This window comes from Gorilla gorilla, chromosome 13, assembly GCF_029281585.2.
Source record: "Gorilla gorilla gorilla isolate KB3781 chromosome 13, NHGRI_mGorGor1-v2.1_pri, whole genome shotgun sequence".
NCBI lineage: Eukaryota > Metazoa > Chordata > Mammalia > Primates > Hominidae > Gorilla > Gorilla gorilla.
Genome location: NC_073237.2, coordinates 46,280,559 through 46,302,799, shown reverse-complemented (window position 1 = coordinate 46,302,799; position 22,241 = coordinate 46,280,559). Strand labels below are relative to the sequence as shown.

Sequence of the window (22,241 nt, the reverse complement as noted above, 5' to 3'; positions counted from 1 at the left end):
AGAACACATTTGGAAAGGCTGGACAAGAAATAAATTCAATTTGAATAATTCAGTTAGAGGTTCCTGGGAGACATTTGTTTAGTAATGCTTAATAGGCAATTGGGGATATAGGTGTCTGGAATTTGAAATAAAGCTACATATATTTGAAAGTTGTCATTGTATCAGTGCTGTCTGTTTCCACGGTTATGAAAAAGATTTCCAGGAATAATTGGTAGAATAAGATACTAGTGGTATAACAATGGAGCACCAGAGAACAACAGCCTTTAAAGGATGGGCAGGGGAATACCAAACTATGGGGAAGATGGAAGACAGTCTGAAGGGTATGGTGTCATGGAAAGGAAAGAAGACAGTTTCAAGCAAAAGGGATGACCTACTAGGTCACAATTCATGCAGGTGAAATGAAGACTGGAAAATGCCTATTAGATTTGGTATCTAGGAAGATATTGATAATTTTAGCCAGGGAAATTTTAGTTGGATGATGACATCAAAAGTCAGAGTTTCTGTTTGCTGAGTTTGTGGAGTCATGAAGTATAGTGAAGACTTCTTTCTAGAAACATGGCTGTGAAAGGAAGGAAAACCTTTGGCTAGTAGGAACAGGAACACAATGTGGAGAAGAGGCTTGCTCTTGCTCTCTCTGTCTTAAATATGAAGATATGAAGAGATGAGCATAGAGAAAAGAATCAATGGGAGGGAAAGAGTGACAATATAGAGGAGGGGGGAAGTAATAAATAATGGAATGAGATCCCTTTGGGGACAGCAGTGGATGGAATTCAGAGTGCAGATGGAAGAGATTTGCCTTAATCAACAGGAAAGACAAGTTAACCCGTGAGAGACTGAAGGAAGCATGGTGCAGGGGCACAGAAGTCTGGGGAGGCAGTGATTTCAGGGTATTCAAATCTAAAGGACTTAATTTTTTTTTCTGTGAAATAGGAGACAATGACATATGCATAGAAGGAAAGGAGGGGGCTAGTAGAAATGGGATCCCCAGTGGGGAATGAAGAAAGAAGCTAAGCAGGAAGTGCAGTGGATGTGGGCAACATTTAAAACCATTCAACTCAGATTCTTGATTCTGGAAAATGTGTTATGGTAGCTTCTGTGTTACCTTGTCCATCTATTTAATGAATACACAGATCCAAATGTGTTTGAGTTATCCATCATCTGTGACCTTAATGCATGGTCAAAGAGGCTATATAATACTAAATCTAAATAAAGTTATTTAGATGCCTAAAAACTAGACAGTCCTCCAAAGATGCTAAGAGCAAACAAAAAACCTTTACACAACTGTAATGTGGGGGGGAGTAAATGTCACCACCAATTGCTGAACATCTATTCTATATCTACTATTATAGAGGATGTGGGAAGTAGCTGTGGAAATACTAGCAATAATTTTAGCTAATTCACAGTTTCTCAGAGTTGGAAAGACTCTCAGAATTCCTCTAAATTTTTTCTTCAGCTCCTGTGTGAATGCCTCTGGTGCCAAGGTTTTTATTACCTACTAAGTAGCCAATGTTCAATATACTGTATTTGATTATTTGAAGTGGTTTTTTTTAATCAAAGTGAATTCCACTTTGATGAACTAGATGTGCCAAATTTATTTTCATTGTATTCAATGAAACTTAGTAGACATCCTAAGTTTAAGATACTTGTTCTTGGCCTTGCAGCATGATCAGTAGGTTAGGGCCCCTGGCCTTGGTATCTTTATAACATAGTAAGAAAGGTAAGATGAATTCCCAAATGGCCACAAGACACATGGCCCAAAACACATGTGGCCCAAAACACAAAAGGCCCAAAACACATGCCATCAGATAAATAATAATATGCTGTGCTTTTTTTGTTTAAAAATGAGGTGCCAGGAGTCGTATCTCAATAAATTATGACATAAATGTCCCATATCCCCTTGCCAGTCTTGTTTACATTGGAATGTCCACACACTTTGTCAGCCAAGTGAGTCAGTCAAGGTGGAAATACTAATTCGTTTGAGTGGACATGCTTTACTAGCTCATACTGTAAAAAGAAATCCCTGGTATATATTACCAAACTCTGTATAGCATTTTATAGTTTACAAATCACTTTTCATAATTATCACCACTATTCTGTAAGATAAGTATTATTGTTCTTCCTCATTTACACATGAAGGACCTAAGATTCAGTTTCAGTAATTTACTCAAAGCACACAGCAGAGGGGTGGTAAACCAGGACTTCCACCCAGGTCCTGTGACTCCAGATCTCGCTACAAGAGCAGGACCTCTGTGGATTCTGTGGAGGGGAGATTATAGGTGCTTGGAGGATGCGTAGAAGCAGCAGCCTTTAAGGACTGATGAGGTTTTAGTAGAAGGAGATAGGAGGGATGGCATTCCAGGCACAGGGCACTGCAAAGTTCAATATATGAATGCAGGAAATATAGAACACGCCACATAAGAGCCATGGTTCCATGCATGGGTTTGGGAATCATCTGCCTAAAAGAGATGGCTGACTCACTGAGAGCTTAAAAGAATTGCAGGGCAAGAAACAATAGAAGAAAAGATGCCCATTGACAGAGTCCTGGGATCATCTATGGTTAGTTTGTTGGGTTGGAGGCCCAGGAGGACCCGCCAAATGAGAAACCAAAGGAATGGCCAGTGAGTTAGGATCATTCTCAGTTACCACAGAAAACAAGGGGGAGAGATTTTCAAGAAGGAGGATATGATCATAAGAGGGTGATGACTAAGGGCCAGTGGGCAGAAGACGAGCCTTGGTGAGCTTGGAGAGAGTGGAGTACTGATGACAGAAGTCAGAATGTAAAGAGAAAGAATGCAAAAAAAAAAAGAAATCAAGGTAGTGGGCAGGACAGAGGCCAGTAAATCGACACTGTCTTAGAAGTACTTGAAGACAGCTCTCACATATTCTCACTTCTCCCCTTCTTAGGCAAAATGCCGTTGATTAATCCCACGGATTGTCAAATGCTTTCCAGATAACAATGATCATGTTTTCTTTCTTTATAAATTGTTGGTTTGGCCACTGTCCTTCTTAAAGTTTGGCATCTAGAAATTAACTCCCTACCAGTGTTTATGATCTCTTCAGCATGAAGTAGAAAAAAAGCTGTCATATATTTTGTTTCCTACACTGTACTTTTAATAGCAGCTCACATTTATATTAGCCACATTTCACTGTTGATTCATTGAGCTTGCAGTCAGCTATGATCCACATCATCCACATCCCATACTTGCCAACTCTTTGAAGAGACAACCCAAACGGGATAGAGACACTGGAGCCATGGAGTGGAAAGGACATGACTGGCATCAAGAAATCTACATTTTAATCTATACTCTGACCCTTATTAGATAAATGCTCTTGGGAAAGTTGATCTACTTCTCTCTGGGCTCCAGAAGGAGCTAGATTAGATGACCTCTAAGCCTCTAATTCTAAAATTTATAAAATTAATAACTGATTTTTTAAAAAGCTTTCATTAATTTACCACTCATATATTTATAGAACTCAATTCTGTACCAGGCACTGCTAGGCTTTCAAAATAGAGTGGTGAGCATGATAGCAGTAGTCCTAATCTGTGGAGCTTAAAGCCTCATGGTCACATTTTGAGGCTGAAAGGTACTTGGTTCAATGCAGGAAAGAATGGGTGAGGACTGAAGCCCCTGACAGTGCCCTGAACTCATTTCTTCCAAAGGATGTGTGAAAGGCAGTGACTTTGATGACTTGTAAAATGCAGAATGAGGAATAAAGTCATTACGCTTAGAATTACATAAAGAAGTAATCACTTTACGTCATTTCACAGCTACCAAAACATGTATAGAATAACACAGTAAGCAAGAGAATAGTAAAGTATGATACTAAAATTTTTCCAGCCACCTAGTACTTACAGAAAGCCATAGGCACTTATATTGAGGAAGGAGATGTGAAGAATGACACCATCCATTAAGATGGAAATATCATTACATGGCTTTAATGTTTTCTACCCTAAAGGCAAAAGTAGTGAGGCATACAGGGAAATTCTGGCAGCAGGTAATTTTGAGATTTATAGCATCAGACACAAAATCACAGGGGCCTGCTAAAAGACTGTTATTCTTCCTTGGTGTCAGCTGAAGATCAGCACCTATCATGATCTTAAAATCCCATTTTTCAACAAATATGGATAACCTAGAAAGAAAAGCACCCCTTTTTTGTGCTTCTGAAAGCAAACGTGGGTTATGAAGATGAATTTTTCCTTTCCCACTTCAACATATGCTACCATGGTGTTCCATTGACCTATTGTTATGTAATAAACCAACCCAAATGTAGTGGTTTAAAACAATATTATCATTATGTCCCATAATTTATGGGTTAACTGAGTTCAACTGAATGATTCTTCTGCTCCTTGTGCATCCACTGGGGCTGCATGCACTCTTTGGAGAGCTTAGTTGGAATAGAAAGTTCAGGATGGTTCAGTCATATATCTGGTGGTTCCGTAGGCACAGCTAGAGGCTGGGTTCAGCTGGGACACTGGAACATCTGAGTCTCTGTGAACAGTTTTAGGACGTTTCCTATTCCACCCAGCCTCTCCACTTGGCTGCTTCATGTGTACACATATGTGCCTGTGCAGTGCTTTCCTGTCCATACGAAGATTATGCTTCCTTAACAGGAACAACATATTATTAATATAAACAAATGACAAAATAGTAATACATAAATATATTCAGCAGTCTGATTCTCTTCCCCCAAGGAATACATGGACTGAATTTCAAAAATAACTTAGGACTTGAGAGACAAAAACAATTTTTTTGAAGAACTAGCTGCCATTTGTGTGAAGTACATCAAGAATGACACAAATGGGTGGGAAGAAAAGAGTGGACATTGAAGAATGCTTGCTATGCATTAAGTAGAAACCTTCCCCTTTCTTAGGCATTTTCTTGAGATACTGAGTAAATATTTGAAATTCTTTAAGTTACATATACAATTTAAATACTGATATACATTTCTCCTGATTTTGTGTATTTACATTTTTCAGAGACGAGGCCATGGAGTGTATGGTGAGGGTTGCTGGGGGGTGGTGATGGAGGTGGTGAGTCACAGATATAAGAATTACACTACTTATAATGTCAAAGCACTATCTGTAGAGTTGTGCCTTGAACATTTTGTTTTTGAAGGGGAAATAAATCTGTTTGGGTCCAAATTATTTTCTTCTATTTTGTTTCCTTTGACATACTCACACATACTGATGAGACTTCTAGCCAGTAATAAGAGAAACTTTAAGGTTTGTGAAACAATGTGAGTTACATTGCCCACGAAGTGATTTAATTTACTACTCCGACTTTGTATGAAATTAAATTCATTGCACTAACTGGATATAGTAAGGATCTGAAACACATCTGCCTTTTAGTGCTAGGATGAAGAGGAATGCTAGAATGGTAGTGAACTTGGAGCCAGTCTGGGTGAGGATGATGGAGATAAAGTCAGAGCTGTCTGTCACCCACTAGTTCTGATCATTACTTCAAAACACTGTAGAGCAAGCTTGTCCAACCTGCGACCCACGGGCCTCATGTGGTCCAGGACAGCTTTGAATGTGGCCCAACACAAATTTGTAAACTTTCTTAGAACTATGAGATATTATGTCATTTTTTTATATCATCAGTTATCATTAGTGTTAGTGTATTTTATGTATGCCTCAAGACAATTCTTCTTCCATGTGGCCTAGAGAAGCCAAAAGATTGGACTCCCCTTCTGTAGAGCATTAACTGAGATGTCAGTGCAGAGATAGAAGAGAGGAGCCCTAACAGAGTTACCATCGTTACCTTGGCATCATGGAGACTGGGTGGCCTGTTTTGATACAGATAGGGATGGCAAATTGCAAACATTAGGTCTAGTCCAATAGTACTTGGGTCAAAAGAAGAGATGCTATGAGTTTAGGTCCTCCTAGAATTTTGTCCTGCCAAGATAAGATTAGGAATACAAGAGATTTACTGGGAAAAAAGGTGAGGGGTCAGAGGATGCTGGAAGAGCTATCAGATTGCAGTGCATCAGACAGAATGCATGCCTATCTTTTGTGGAGAGAGGGAAGACAGAGGGTTGGAGAGGAAGAGTCTCAGACTGCAGCCTAGTGCTAAGAAAGTTTCTGCCAGACTGGGGAGTCTTTGAGCGGAATCGATCCTCAGAGAGCTCTGCCTTTCTCAAGAATGAACCTGCTGTAGTATCTCTGCTATGCTCAGTCATTGGAACAGCCCTCGGAAATCATGGTCTCAGTGCAAACAACGAGGTGGGTTCAGAATACAACATCTAGGGCCATCTGTTGGTTAAGATAACAGACTCCTCTGTGGCAGGAGATCTGGATGGTTCATCTTTATGACCATGAAAGGAGCCAATGTAAACTAAGCAGGGGTGAAGAAAGAAGTTCCTTTGCCAATTTATCTTCAACTTGATTTAAAGTATGGGTGGTATCCTGACTTCCAACTCCTAAGCAACTCACTTTAGATAAGCCTAGATAATGATGTTGACCAATATAAACATTTGCCAAGTGTACAATCCAAAAAGGTTGATTTCTACCCCTGCATGTGTATGTAGACATTTTTATGTTCTTCTTCCTATTTTTCATCCTAACATTCTCCTCCAGTTAACTGTTCAACCCTCTCTTTTAATTCTTGGCATCGAATGAGTATTTTACATGTAAGATTTAAAGCACAGACATAAACACACACACACACACACACACACACACACACACACACACACACGCTTTGAAGACCAAGTCTATTTTGCCTTGTCATTAGAAGATGTGATAAAAATGTGCCCATCCACCTAGGATTGGAGTACAGAAGAGTCTAACTCTTAGGTTTCATGTGTTCTTTCACTGTCTAAGTGTAGATATGAATCATAGCTGTTATCAGCAATTCTTTCTGAAGCAGAGTGTATTTAGAACTCTTTGGAAACAGAATCCTGTTCCCTTCGTGAAAGGAATGGGGTATAATATGTTTTTAAATGTTTGGGGACAATAAGGAAGAAGATAATTGGCTTTATGTTTTGGGAAAGGTGCTGCCTTTCTTATTTGGCTGTTTTATCATCTTATATATGTCAAGGAAGATGTCTCAAAACCCATGTTCTCTCTACCCTACATCTAGGAAGGTGATGTCCCCCTCATCTAAAAAGTCAGCTTGGTGAAGATGGTTGCTGAATGTCTTCTCAGCATTTTCATTTCAGTGTCTGTGTTCATAACAAGTTAGAGAAATGCCATAGCTTGTTTATAGATCAATCCCACATTATACACAGTGCATGCCCGCTGATAAAATTCCTTTTGCTAGTTTTTCTTTATACACTGCTCTGTGAGAATAAGCTTCTTTACCAAATTGTTTGTGGGATTTATGTTTGATAGTTTTATTAATAGTTTTTAAATTTTGTTTTCTTTTTAGAATCCTATCTTGTCAAGGTGTAGATATCTATCTACTTTAATGATAAAGTAGGTATGCCTTTAAACATGTTTGTTCCACCCATAAAGGCTATTTTGCTAGGGTAATGGAGTTTCTTTTCATTGACATTCTGGGATAGATCTTTAAATTCAGCTACATCTGGTCACCTTGCCTCAAACCATATTATAGCTGTTTCCCTAAATCAGACCCGAACTAAGCAGGAACATCTGTACCAAGAATTATGAGGCCCAGCTGAACATTCTGGACCAGCATGTTCTATCTCACTTCTTTCAGCTCTAACCTCTTAGCAATTATCTTTACAATCCTTAGAAATGGTAATTAAAGTTGGTAGAAGAACAAACAGAATACTGAAATGTTTTTAAGCTCCAAACACCAGGTATATAAATGTCAATGGGTTAAATATGGTTATAAGAATGCTTTTATTAGCCACCCCCACGATCTTCTTGGGGATCATATTTAGCCTTTCCTTCAGGGAGTATAACACTGCTAATCAGCTTGCAGAGTTGGCAGCCATTAGCTGTGAACACCTGAAGCTACTTCAAGCATCTTTTTCTTCCCCTAGACAAGCCTGATAGAGCAGTATGTATGGATAGGTATATTGTCACTACAGAGTGTCTGTCTAAAAACATTTAGTCACCCACCAACACAGCAACCAAAAATACTTACAGAGGTAAACAGAAGGTTTTCTAAGTGGACCCTTTCAACATTGAAAGCAGTTTATTCAGTGACAATGTCCTTCTGCTCTCTGTATAAATGGCCAGTTCATTGCAGAGCTGGCCAGAGGTTTGGGTGAGTTTGAGTGCATGCAGACAGGGGTTGTTGATACTCATGTTTGATAAGCTGATTGAGCCTCTTCTGATTGGCAAATATGAGTTTAGAGATATTATAAATATCATTATTTTGGTACATATTCTTATAAACCTCCAGAGTATTCTCCTCCTACATTGTAATGAGGAAGTTTCTTTGGTAGAGGTATATGCTCATGATTTTTTTCTAATCCTTTACAATCGAATTACTGTTCAATTATTTCCCTATCTTGCTACAGTTGAATATTCCAACCAGGAATGAAGATTTTTTGGATTAACGGAAAGAGGCCCATTGAGGGTGGGTCTGAATCCCATCCCCACCTTGACATTTAAGCTCATTAGAATAGTCCTACCAGGAGCAAGCTGTCAAAGTATTAATTCCCTTTCAAAAACAGGGACCCTTGTTTATCACAAGTGAAATTTACTGAAATCTGGTAAACTCAATTTATTACCAAATGGCAGACCATTCAACATCTTTAATAAAGTTGAATAGATCTATTTTCATTTTTATTTAGAATCTATTTATAAAATTTAGGTACAATTTCATTTGGGAGTATGCCCATTTCTGACTTAGGGTATGAATATTTTAGTCCTTTGTGTGCATGTCCTTCCAACCAGAAGTTAATTATACTTTCACACTGGGACCAGATTTTCCTTCCTTCTGTTGATCTCTGTGACACTTTAGTTTTCATAATTAGGTAGTAATGATATGGGTGGCAGGACTAGATTTGGGCTCTTCAGATCATATGAGTTATCGTTTCCTCCTAATACTTAGCAGTGGTCCTCAAAACTGGAGCTAGATTGTTTTGGCTCCAATAAATGTTTCTATTCAGCTATTTATCCATTAAACATTTGCATGTTCTACTTGTGCCAAGCAAGAACTCAAAACCTTGACGTCAAACGTTTCAGTATCCACTGGTATTTAAATATAGGTGTACATTCAAATAATACAGTGGCCAGTTACTTATATTGTTTGCATTATTATTCTGATCTACTGAGAATGTATAGCTTTACTATCTTAATTCTCAGTAAACTATGAATCAAAATACAGGCATAACATATTTTACAGAGTCCTTTTGGTAGGAAAAAAATTTTTAACCGTGTGGTTTTCAGCACTACACTTCCTAAGTAATGTTGAAACCTAAGTCCTACCCATGAGACATGAGCTTGGCTATGATTCAGTTTTCACAGAAAAACTAAATGAAGAAAGAAGAACAATAAACTGATCATTTGAGGGCATGTTTGTATGTTTAAACTTCAGTTATTTCCACAGCTCTTCCTCCTAGCCTAGAAATAAATGGCTGCCTCTCCCAGAGTTGTAAGAACTTTATAGCTACATGGAATTTCTATTCATAATCAGCTCCCATCATAAACATTACAATTTTTATAGCAATTATGGCTGTTCTTTAATGATGGCAGAGGTTCCAAAAGACAAACCAGTTGCTCTGTATTTTAACTTTCCAAATTTCAGTCACAGCTCATAGAGTAAACTTGTTAGAAGTAGGAAAATTTGAGGGGAAATTTTTATCTTTTACACCAAACAAGTTAATTGTGAGCTGATGAGTCAGAATACTAATCAGTATTCTCTAGACCCACTGAAAGTCAGGTCAGTCAAGAGAATGGTTGGTGCCAGGTTATGAACGAAGTGAGTGTGAAATAGAAAATAAAATGTATATTGCAGACATAGTTTGAGTTTCTGACTGCATCCCAAAGCCAAATGCAAATGATTCTTGTTATTCAGTGACTTTTGTTTTTATTTTTAAACTACCTTTACCTCATTTTCCCTTTAATGAAGTAGAGAATAGAAAGTTATTTGATGACTCCCTAATTTCCTATATTTACCTATGTCCCTCTGAAACATCTCTAGATGACTGATCAATCAGTCCCATTCAAGAGAATTTGTTCTACAACAGCAGATTGCTTCCATGACTTCCTGGATCTAATACAATTCTATTCTGGAAGCTGGTGTTTCTGTATTCCCAGGTTTGTTCTCTAAGGAATACTTTCGTGTGCCATGAATCAGAAAGAGGGGTCACTGTTTGAAGCGGGAAATCAGATTGCAAGAAGGATAAGCAATCTTTATCACAGGACACAAATTCTAGGCAGTCTTCATATGTCCTGAAGAACTATCCTTAGGAGTCTGGGAATCCCATGGGACAAGAAGGTGTTCCTTACCCTTTTCCTGTGAGTGAATAATGGGGGTTGAATCCGGAAGAGATTTAAGTTTTTAAGAGATACTCTCTGGCCCCTAATCCTAACATAGCCATTAGCCACACATAGAATTTCTCCACTTCTCATGCTTCTGTTTTCTCTCTGCAAAACTAACACCACTGAACCATAAGATGCAAAAGGATGCCAACTTTAATGCATTTTTATTCTACGCTAAGTACCTTAAAACTGCAAGGTGTTTTTTTACATATCAGATGTAAAGTAACCATATTTTCCAATCCCCAAATTGGGAATCCTGGTCTGAGCATGGGAAATACAATTTTATTTCTTTTTTTTAATTAATTAATTAATTAATTTTTTTGAGAAAGGTCTAGTTCTGTTGCCCAGGCCAGAGTGTAGTGGCACAGTCATGGCTCACTCTAGCCTCTGTCTGCCAGGCTCAAGCAATCCTCCCACCTCATCCTCCTGAGTAGCTGAGACTACCTGCACATACCACCATACCTGGCTAAATTTTTTTTTTTTTTTTAAGAGACAAGGTCTCACTATTTGCCCAGGCTGGTCTGGAATTCCTAAGCTCAAGCATTCCTTGTGCTTCAGCCTCTCAAAGTGCTGGGATTAAAGGCATAAGCCACCATGCCTGGCCAGGATTAAATAGAATTTTAAGTTTAGTTCAGAATTTTTGCCTTGATATTACATAAAAGTATTGGATAAATTGAACATCTTGATATGTATTATGAGACTTATAAAATGTGAGCATTTCTTGGGAAATACAAGCAGGCAGACATTCTTTCTTAAACAAATACAAAGTTATAATTAAAAATTAAAGTATAAATAGACAAAATGTTGGCTGTTTATTCTTCATTGTTAGCATTAGTGAGGGTTCAGCCTTTATATTTGATGTCTTACTACCTCTTTTGGAGGATATTTGAGTCATTTTTGTCTATTTAATTGGTTTAGCAAAAGAAACTTTTTTGTAGGCACAGAAGTTTTCACAAAGAAAATGCAACTAAGTTCATTAGTCTTATTTTCAAATTTTAGCTTTTAAGAATTGGCATCGAATAACTAAAGGTGATCACCATTTTGGATAATAGAATTCAAAATAGCCTTGGATTTTTGAAGAAATGTTTCATAAAATATGGGATTCAACAGGGATCAACATACATTAGTCCTTTCGAAAAACACCAGAATTAGAACATGTCAATTCTGAATTACTGTAAACCCAGTTCTTGATCTTTCTCAAAAAGAGAATTGCATAAGCACAGCCATTCCTTACCTAGAGCTTGAAGAGCTGTGAATGGCCCTGAATAACAAGTCCATGAATTTTGAATGCATCCAGCAAGAAGTGGGGAAGGCTTCTGAGCAGGGGAATTACACATGGTCAAGACAGGCTTTGGAGTATATTTAACTGTGGACTGAAGGAATTATTGTCCTTGATAGGGGAAGAACTAACAGAAAATTAATTTTAAACATAGCAGGAGTAATTTAGGTTAGCTAGAAGGCTACATTTCCATGAATCAGTTTTTGCAAGTTACACCTCTTCTTGTTTAGTATTTGTTAGTTCTTATGAAACTCAATGTAGAAGAAGAAACAAGATAACCTCATTGTGCCCTGCCTTTCAGTGATTGTATTAGTTTTCTATTGCTGCCATAACAAATTACCACAAATTTAAAGGCTTAAAATTGCACAAAAGTATTATCTTACAATTTCTGTAGGTCAGAAGTCTGGCAAGGTATGGTTGGATTCTCTGGTCCGTGTATTACTGGGTTAAAATCAAGATATTGGCTGAAGATAACAGTTCTCATCTAGGACTGGGGTCCTCTTTCAAGCTTCCTTCTCATGCTTCCTACATGCCCTGCCCCTCCCATCTTCAAGCCAGCAGTGGCAAGTCAAGTCCTTGTTACACTTTAAATCTCTTTGATTTCCCCCTCTGTCACATCGCTGACTTCCTCTTCTCCCTCAGCCTAGAGAAAGCTTTGTTTTTACATACTCATGTGATTACATTGGGCCTACCTGGATAATCCAGGTTACTAACCCTAATTAGTAGTCTTAATTACATCTGCAAAGTCCTTTTGGCCAGGTAAAGCAAGTGTGTGTGACAGCAGAGTGTATAGGTGCTGTGGGCCAAGATTCTTTTTACCACCATCAGTCATGTTGACTATTCTGTATAACAACAGAATTTTAAGTTTAATTAAGACCTTTTTGTCTTGGTGTCATATGAAAGTATTTGATGGATTGAGCATCTTGATGAGATGCCATTATATATGTTGTAGAAGAGTATACCCCTTTCCAAAAGACATAGGGTTTAAAATGACTAATTTATTATGCATTATTTTCAAGAAGGTATAAATTCATATAAACATCCACATATTCATTACTGATATTAGCAATACCATAAAAAGGTATAAAATGCAAAATGTATGAGAGTTAAAAAGACAATGTGATATACCGTGTTCATTATAAATATTATAAATATGATTAAAGAATTTCATGTGCTAGAACCTTAGATTTTTACTTGTTCCTTGGGCAGAATGTGCTTTTGATAATAATAATGGCTGTTATTTACTGAAAGCTTACTATATGAAAGGCATCACACTAAGCATTTTACATGTTATTTCCTATTTTCTCAACAATGCAACATTGTTATCATTCCTGTTGTACGGTGAGTAAACTGAGGCATAGAGAGGTAGGAGGAGGCCTGGGTGAATTGATTATACCTTGAATGTATAGGAGTTACTTAACAATTTGCCTCTCACCAGAGGTGGCTTGAGTAGCTCAGTAGCCAAATGATAAAATGAAAAGATGAGGGTTTTAGAATTAGACCTGTATTTGAATGCTGATTTCAACACTTACTGACTTGACAAATTCCTGAAACCCTTTGTGCCTTTAGTTCCTAATTTGTAAAGTGTGGCTGATAACAGACACCTCTTGGGGCTGTCACAAGATAACCTGTGTAAAGAACCTGGAATGTGATAAGCTCTAGATGAAAGTTCTCCAATACCTCCTTCCGGAGCAGCTGAAGTACATCTGGTTCTAAAGCACTTGAATAGCCCAGGAAGTCAGTTCTGGGCTCAGGCCAGGCTTTTCTTATGTGGTAAATATTTAACTGGACATGGGGACCCATCTAGGTGCTGGAATCTATTGGACTAAGGATTGATCCCTGTGGGTCCAAGACACATATGAGTTCAGATCCATGGATAGCCCAATGGGATGAGTCTAGGAGCCTGACCATATTGGACCTGGCCACAGAGATAACCTATAATCACTGGGTTTTGAGATTGTACACCCATCAGTTAAGAGGCACCAACTTAGCAGGGGATGTTCCTGGTATCCATTGGAGGAGCCACATGCCAGAATGTTCTAGTGGTTCTCACATTAATATGTATTTGCGTGCATTGTTTTTGATTGCTCTAATCAGCCTTGAAATGAATCCAAGAGCTTTCTGCAACTAATCGCACAGTGCCCAATCCCTCCAGACTCTGTCTGAAGGCTTAATTCAGCTACCTTATCTCTCTAGGTATGCGGAGACCAAAGCCAAGGGGCTGTTTTCCTGCGGGAATTTACACTGATTCGAAGAGAGAGCCTCCATGAAGATTTCCTGTCTGACCTCTTGAATAGTCACAAAACTGAAGACTCGGTACAGTGTCGCTTCTTCTACTTATTCACAGAAAACACTGAGGTTCAATGGCTGATTCTGACTTGTGGCGGTGGTTTTTAGCAAATCTGAAGAGGTTTGGATGGTATTTTCTCACATCTGTGAGAGGAGGGGGAGGCAAAGTGTAGGGCAGTGGACAGACTGTATAGGGCAACTTTCTGACTTTTCCTGGGTCTGGCAAGATTTAAACATTTTGCTCAAGCGTTAAAGTTTGTTTGGGGCAGCATGTGGAGGATTCACATTAAGACACTGATGTTTTGCCAGCGAGTCTGAACATGAAATGGTAATAATTTAAATGAGTGAAGGAAAAAGGAGATTTATATGTAAAGCCCAGATTGTTTTACGGGTCAGTGGAAATTCCACTATCTTCCAATCCTGGCTTCTTTGTAGATATTCTTACTTCAAAGTGCTAGTGATATTTGTTTTATGAAAGTTTGTTTCTCTGGTGGTGGTTTTAGGGGAAAAAACTCTAGAAAATGAGCTCTCAAATGAAAACAATAGTACAGTTGACTGGAGATGTCAAGATTACAGGCCTTTCTCTGCTTGCATATCAAATTGTGATTTGTAATTTGGACTTCTTTGTGAGAATTGGACAGACAACTTGTGAAAGTTCTAAATGTGGTTCTGTATAGTGATGACCTTAGGCTCAGAAGTATTCATATTAGAATTAGAGGATGCCGTATATACAAGCTAGTGGGTTTCTTATCCAACATAAAAGGGTAGGATCGCAGAAAATAACATCTTAGAATACCCCCAAAACAAACATACAAGTGACTTTATTTCTACCTTCTGTACCCTACCTCTTGACTGCCCTCTCTCAAGAGTGTATCTTTTGCATATTGTGTCACGTGTGTTTCTTTCAGAGTAAATTGGCTCTCTTCATTGCCATTCACAAGGCACTTCTTACTGTTTTTGTCATTTACATTTTTCTCGTGGTGAGCATTCACATCTTTCTCAAAGCATATGGCCCAGTGTGAGCAAGAATGGTGGTGGAGGCTCCCAGTGGTGCTATAATACATTTTCATATGGTTCATATATTGGTTTTCTTTTCTCAGTAAGCCTGAATATGCAGAGCCTACCTTTTAAATTTTCTATGTTTGTTTACAGCTTTCTTTGTGATCTGCTGTGGACCTACACGTTGTCACCTAAGTTTTATTTTTCCTTCTTATGAAAAATGTCTTGCAATTATATCTTAATTTTGTCCCATTTGCTGTTATGCGAAATCTGAAATATTTTAGCTCATATCGAGTTTGGTTTATGCAAAGTCCTGGCAAGTGCTGCTATATAGATACTACATGAAAACTTCATAAACAAGTCTAATTATTATATCATTTATGCCATAAAGGAAATTGAATAATATGAACTAATTATGGACATAATGGAATTGTCACAGTAGTTCCACTGAAACCAATTTTTGTCACTTGGTAAGCAACGAAGGGTGTCATAAACATTATTATTACTACCTAATATTACATTGATTTCCATTAAAATGAAAACTGTCCAAGTTGTTGAATTTCCTCAAAGGTAATTTATAATTACCTTTTAATAATTATAATTAGCTTACTCATAGTAATTGAGTGGGTGGAGGCATTTTACCTGTTTTACCTAAAAGAGAAATTACCTACCAACACAAGTAGTCACTCCACAAAGCTGGAGTTTTACAAGAAAAAGAGGGGAAAAAAAGAAAAGTTCAAAGCTTCTCAACTACCAGAAGCTACTTCAGTCTCCCAATAAGTGTGTGAAATTCTAACAATTTCTGTGGAAGGTGTGTCTCCATACGTGAGAGCTTCATTTGGCCCACAGATAGAAAACTTTGAAAGTGTAACTTTATTTCCTAAATCAACATTAGAAGATGAATCGCCGTAATCTCTGTTTGTCAAGGGGAAGAGTTCAAACATGAGTTGCTACTCGTATTAGTAACCAGAAAGGTGGAATTCCCTTTCTTGTCCCTTATTTATGAGTTTCTGTCTTATTGGGAGGAGGCTCTTCAGCAGAATGGGAGAATCAACAAGAAACCTTCCTGGTATAGGTCACAAGAATCACTTGACAAAAGCAAGTCGGTGAGAGATGAAAAAGGTTGAGCAGCATACTCTGTTTGTACAAACCTATTTGATTTTAAGTATGTCTTCCCTAGTATCCCAAAGACATTTATGCACACGTTTCACCTCCCCTACCAGATTAGCAGCTCTGCTCCTTGAAGACAGGACCTCTGTTGATTCTCAGGTCCCTAGGATTTAGCCCAGCACTTGCTTGTGATAAATGCTCATTTGAGTTGAGGGTTTAATCACAAATGAATAGAGAATAGTCTTGGTGAGAAAACCCACCATGCCTATCCTCTATTGCCTTGTTGTTAACATTTTATATTGAAAACACTGAGAATTCCATCACGGAATATGCATGAAAAGGGCCTTATAAATGTGAACATCCTTCTAAATGCAAAGCATTCTTCTTAAAATGATATGAATGACTTCAGTTTTTAATGAGGTGATAAAAAAATATTTGGGATTATCTGTCACGACGTCTCTTCAAGCCAGTATATAGGTTTATCATAAGTAATGTAAATTCAGGGATGTTTGCCAACTGGAAATTGGTAGTTGTGGAAGTAACAAATGTATCCCCAGCACATAGAGCATTTTGGACAGAAGTAGCATTAACTCTAGGAAACACCATGTCTCACTCCAGGTGAAAGTACTGCTATTCTAAGGGCTTTAACTTTTCTTCTCTCACACCCTTTCTTTACTAAAAATTCTTCCAGAAAAGTTTCTTTCAAAAACGTAAATAATGTTTGAAAACCAGAACAGCCTGCCTTATTTGTGGCACGCTTTAACCTAAAAAATTAATTTATTTTGACCAAAATAAGTGGTCATTCTGACCTTTCAGTGATAGTTTCTCAATCCCTTTTCAGCGAGTACCTATTGGCGTGAATTAACTTTTGCATTGCATTAGAAAAACTTTCTAGCTAGCTTCCTCTCAGAGGGCTAATTTCATTCTCTGCACTTTGAGAAGCTATTTAAGTGAGCCATTTGTCTAGAAGCCACAGCAGGCAACTAAACTTCCAGTCATTGCCTGAAATTCTGCACGTATATGATTTGCATTGTTTGCAGAGAAGAAATAAGATGTTTGTCAAAGGCTTTTATTCATTATTGAAATAGTCAAGAAACAGATCATGTTGATTTTGATTGTAAGCTGGATACAAAAACAGGATGATGATTAACAAAATTCATTAAAGAATGAGATTTTCTTCAGTATGTAATTAGTGTACACTTCATTTGCCTGTAGCTTTGTGGTAAACACAATGGTTATTGAAGCCACTATTGTACCTTGGTATAAAAGAGAAGTTATTTAAATATTTATACCAATTGAGGGGTTGAGTGTTCCTTTGAATGACTGGTAAAATAGAGGTGTCTTTTGTGGAATGGAGGTGAGCTTTCAGGAGGAGAGCTTCAGAAATGCCTGCCTTTAATCACAGTGTGTAAAGAGTTTGTTTTTTAGGGCAAGTCATTAATTTGCTGAAAATCAACTGAAATAAAAAAATGCAATTTACTAAAAATGATTCTGCTTTAAAGTAAATTATATTTTCTCCGTTAGTTGGCTGCAAGGCAGGTAACTGGTGTGGGGCAGTATTATTTCTACAAACTGGAAAATTCACTCAACCAATACATACATTCTCAAGTAAAATGGAATATAACTATTCCCATGTATTCTTGAGGGACTCACCAACCTCCTCCCCACTCCTGTCAATAGAAACGAAATATTAGAATGTAAGCACTAGTACCTGAAGATAATTTAATTTGCTTAATTATATTTCTAAACTGGCTACTATTTTAGAATGTTTAGTGGACATAAATTCAAAGAAAGTAGCAGTATGTCAGGAACATTTGAGTTACTGAAGAATGACTCACTCTTTCATTAGCATCTTCCCACTTGAATTCATTCAGCACATTCCTGACAGAATGTTTAGGAACAAATGTGATCTAATTGCTTCCTCCATAACTGTTTGTGGAATAAAGAGAAGAATGAACTAACATTTAATCGCAAACGTACACATGCTCTAAATTGCCTGTAACTTCATAAAGCTTTATTGATTAGTGACCATTATATTTTTTCTTAACTAGTTTTTTTTTTAATACTTTAAGTTTTAGGATACATGTGCACAACGTGCAGGTTTGTTACATATGTATACATGTGCCATGTTGGTGTGCTGCACCCATTAACTCGTGATTTAGCATTAGGTATATCTCCTAATGCTATCCCTGTGCTATCCCTCACCCCTCCCCCGACCCCACAACAGTCCCCAGTGTGTGATGTTCCCCTTCCTGTGTCCATGAGTTCTCATTGCTCCATTGCCACCTATGAGTGAGAACATGCGGTGTTTGGTTTTTTGTCCTTGCGATAGTTTGCTGAGAATGATGGTTTCCAGCTTCATCCATGTCCCTACAAAGGACATGAACTCATCATTTTTTATGGCTGCATAGTATTCCACGGTGTATATGTGCCACATTTTCTTAATCCAGTCTATCATTGTTGGACATTTGGGTTGGTTCCAAGTCTTTGCTATTGTGAATAATGCCGCAATAAACATACGTGTGCATGTGTCTTTATAGCAGCATGATTTATATTCCTTTGGGTATATACCCAGTAATGGGATGGCTGGGTCAAATGGTATTTCTAGTTCTAGATCCCTGAGGAATCGCCACACTGACTTCCACAATGGTTGAACTAGTTTACAGTCCCACCAACAGTGTAAAAGTGTTCCTATTTCTCCACATCCTCTCCAGCACCTGTTGTTTCCTGACTTTTTAATGATTGCCATTCTAACTGGTGTGAGATGGTATCTCATTGTGTTTTTGATTTGCATTTCTCTGACGGCCAGTGATGATGAGCATTTTTTCATGTGCTTTTTGGCTGCATAAATGTCTTCTTTTGAGAAGTGTCTGTTCATATCCTTCGCCCACTTGTTGATGGGGTTGTTTGTTTTTTCTTGTAAATTTGTTTGAGTTCATTGTAGATTCTGGATATTAGCCCTTTGTCAGATGAGTAGGTTGCAAAAATTTTCTCCCATTTTGTAGGTTGCCTGTTCACTCTGATGGTGGTTTCTTTTGCTGTGCAGAAGCTCTTTAGTTTCATGAGATCCCATTTGTCAATTTTGTCTTTTGTTGCCATTGCTTTTGGTGTTTTAGGCATGAAGTCCTTGCCCATGCCTGTGTCCTGAATGGTGTTGCCTAGGTTTTCTTCTGGGGTTTTTATGGTTTTAGGTCTAACATGTAAGTCTTTAATCCATCTTGAATTAATTTTTGTATAAGGTGTAAGGAAGGGATCCAGTTTCAGCTTTCTACATATGGCTAGCCAGTTTTCCCAGCACCATTTATTAAATAGGGAATCCTTTCCCCATTTCTTGTTTTTGTCAGGTTTGTCAAAGATCAGATAGTTGTATAGATATGCAGCATTATTTCTGAGGGCTCTGTTCTGTTCCATTGATCTATATCTCTGTTTTGGTACCAGTACCATGCTGTTTTGGTTACTGTAGCCTTGTAGTATAGTTTGAAGTCAGGTAGTGTGATGCCTCCAGCTTTGTTCTTTTGGCTTAGGAGTGACTTGGCGATGCGGGCTGTTTTTTGGTTCCGTGTGAACTTTAAAGTAGTTTTTTCCAATTCTGTGAAGAAAGTCATTGGTAGCTTGATGGGGATGGCATTGAATCTGTAAATTACCTTGGGCAGTATGGCCATTTTCATGATATTGATTCTTCCTACCCATGAGCATGGAATGTTCTTCCATTTGTTTGTATCCTCTTCTATTTCATTGAGCAGTGGTTTGTAGTTCTCTTAACAAGTTTTATGCAAAGGAGAATAGTGCATTGATTTTGGAAGGGTCAGATGTTTTAAAAAGGTAAGTCATTCCAATTTAATCTTTGGTTTTTTGGAATGCTCACAACTATAACTTGAGTTGGCTACCAAAATTCTACCTTGGGCAAACACAGGGAGACAAGAAGCATAGATTTGATTACAGCACATTTGCTACTTTGAGTTATATGATATTACAAAGAAAAAATCAGAACATCCTACATAGTTTGTAAAATCTGTTACCCTGTGGGGTTTTTAAGTGTTATTATTTGCCTGTATTTTATAAGACTTACCTAATGTATTATGTCTCTACCAGTAATGAACTATATACATAAAAAACCCTTTAAGTTTCACACATAAATATTTCATATAACTTCACATTTTCTGATTTTACTTTGTATTCTAAACTAATACTCTAAATCATTTCTACATTTTTATGGAAAGGAAAAAGGAAGCTGGGGAAGGCTGGATATGCACCAAACACTTTACTAAGGGATGTATATGTATTTCTCAGAACAACCTGAGGTAGGAAATAAATATCTACATTTTGCAATATAGAGCTATTTAATGAAAAATGGAATATATATCTCGGAGAAATATAATTTTAGAAAGATACCACTTATGGTAGTAACAAAACTATAAAAACTGAAGTCTGAAAGAGGTACAAAATGGAGTATTAATGAATAACTCAAAGATATAAAGTTAATTAAGACCACATTATTTACTTGTGTACACATGAAGCCTATGGGACCAATAATCAATTTCATCTCAGAAAGGCAAAACAGATTTAAATAAGAGAAAGAGAAAAGAGGAAAGAGAAAGAAAAAGTCTGGATTGTTTTAAATAGCAAACAGGTTCCATTTTTTGTTGTTTGAGATAGTAAACTACTGGTTAGCAGGCCCCTCTCAGAAAGGCCAGCCCATGCTCTACCCTGGAGAGAATGGATGGGTCACATACAGATTCTCTAGGAGAGCTGGGCATCTAACTGTGGTGGATACATGACAGGCTTTCTCTCTACTGTTATCATCAGGTTTCTGTGTTAGTGTTTATATTTCATTATACCAGGAATACATCATCAACCTTACCAAAATTCCTCAGGATAGAATTATAAATCCTTACTGAAAGATTACGGGATCTAATAAATGGAGAGATATAAAATGTTCATGAATGGGAAGTCTTGATGTCATGAGGATACCAATTTCCCCACAAATTAATCCACATATCTAGTATAACCAGAATGATTTTGAAGAAGAAAAGGATGAGTGTTGCTCTATTTGTTACAAAGCTATAAGAATTAAAACACTGTGATATTAGAACGTAGATAAACAAATAGAACAACATAGATAACTAAAGAACCTATAAATAGACACATATAAAAAAGAACTTGGTATATCACAGATGTGCTGTTAGAAATAATTGGTAAAGGATGTAATAAATGGTTACATAAAAACAAATTTCAGACACATTAAAAGTTTAAATGTGAAAAGCATGACCTTAAAACTTAAAAATGAACTTGTATAAGAATTTACTTAACTAGGACATAAAAAGCACAACCTGTAAAATAAAATATTATACTTTAAATTATATTATCATTTTAATGGCGTAGAAATTTAATATGCTTTAACATTCCATAAACAAGGTAAAAGGACAAGACACAAGCTGGAAGGTATTCTTTGCAATGTACATAACTGGCAAAAAAATATGTAATATATGAAGAACTCCTAGATTTTGGATATTAGCCCTTTGTCAGATGGTCAGATTGCAAAAATTTTCTCCCATTCTGTAGGTTGCCTCTTCACTATGATGATAGTTTCTTTTGCTGTGCAGAAGCTCTTCAGTTTAATCAGATCCCATTTGTCTATTTTGGCTTTTGTTGCCATTGCTTTTGGTGTTTTAGTCATGAAGTCTTTGCCCATGCCTATGTCCTGAATGGTATTACCTAGGTTTTCTTCTAGGGTTTTTATGGTTTTAGGTCTTACATTTAAGTCTTTAATCCATCTTGAGTTAATTTTTGTGTAAGGTGTAAGGAAGGGATCCAGTTTCAGCTTTCTGCATATGGCTAGCCAATTTTCCCAACACCATTTATTAAATAGGGAATCCTTTCCCCATTTCTTGTTTTTGCCAGGTTTGCCAAAGATCAGATGGTTGTAGATGTGGAAACCATCATTCACACCTAACTAACACAAGAAGAGAAAACCAAAGACAGCATGTTCTTACTCATAAGTGGGAGCTGAACAACGAGAACACATGGTCACAGGGAGGAGAACATCAAACACGGGGGGCTTGTCAGGGGGTGGGGGGCTGGGGAGGGATAGCATTAGGAGAAATAATGTAGATGATGGCTTGATGGGTGCAGCAAACAACCATGGCACGTGTATACCTATGT

The 22,241-nt window shown here is 37.5% G+C and overlaps 1 protein-coding gene across 1 annotated transcript in view; it reads left to right on the top strand.

Moving 5' to 3' along the window:
* LOC134756847 (uncharacterized) overlaps positions 1-22,241 on the top strand; it is a 283,312-nt gene that overhangs the window by 240,002 nt on the left and 21,069 nt on the right. The window contains exon 3 of the mRNA XM_063696217.1: positions 13,878-13,997. Within this exon, the coding sequence (XP_063552287.1) occupies positions 13,878-13,997 (120 nt within the window). The remainder of the gene's footprint in view (positions 1-13,877; positions 13,998-22,241) is intronic.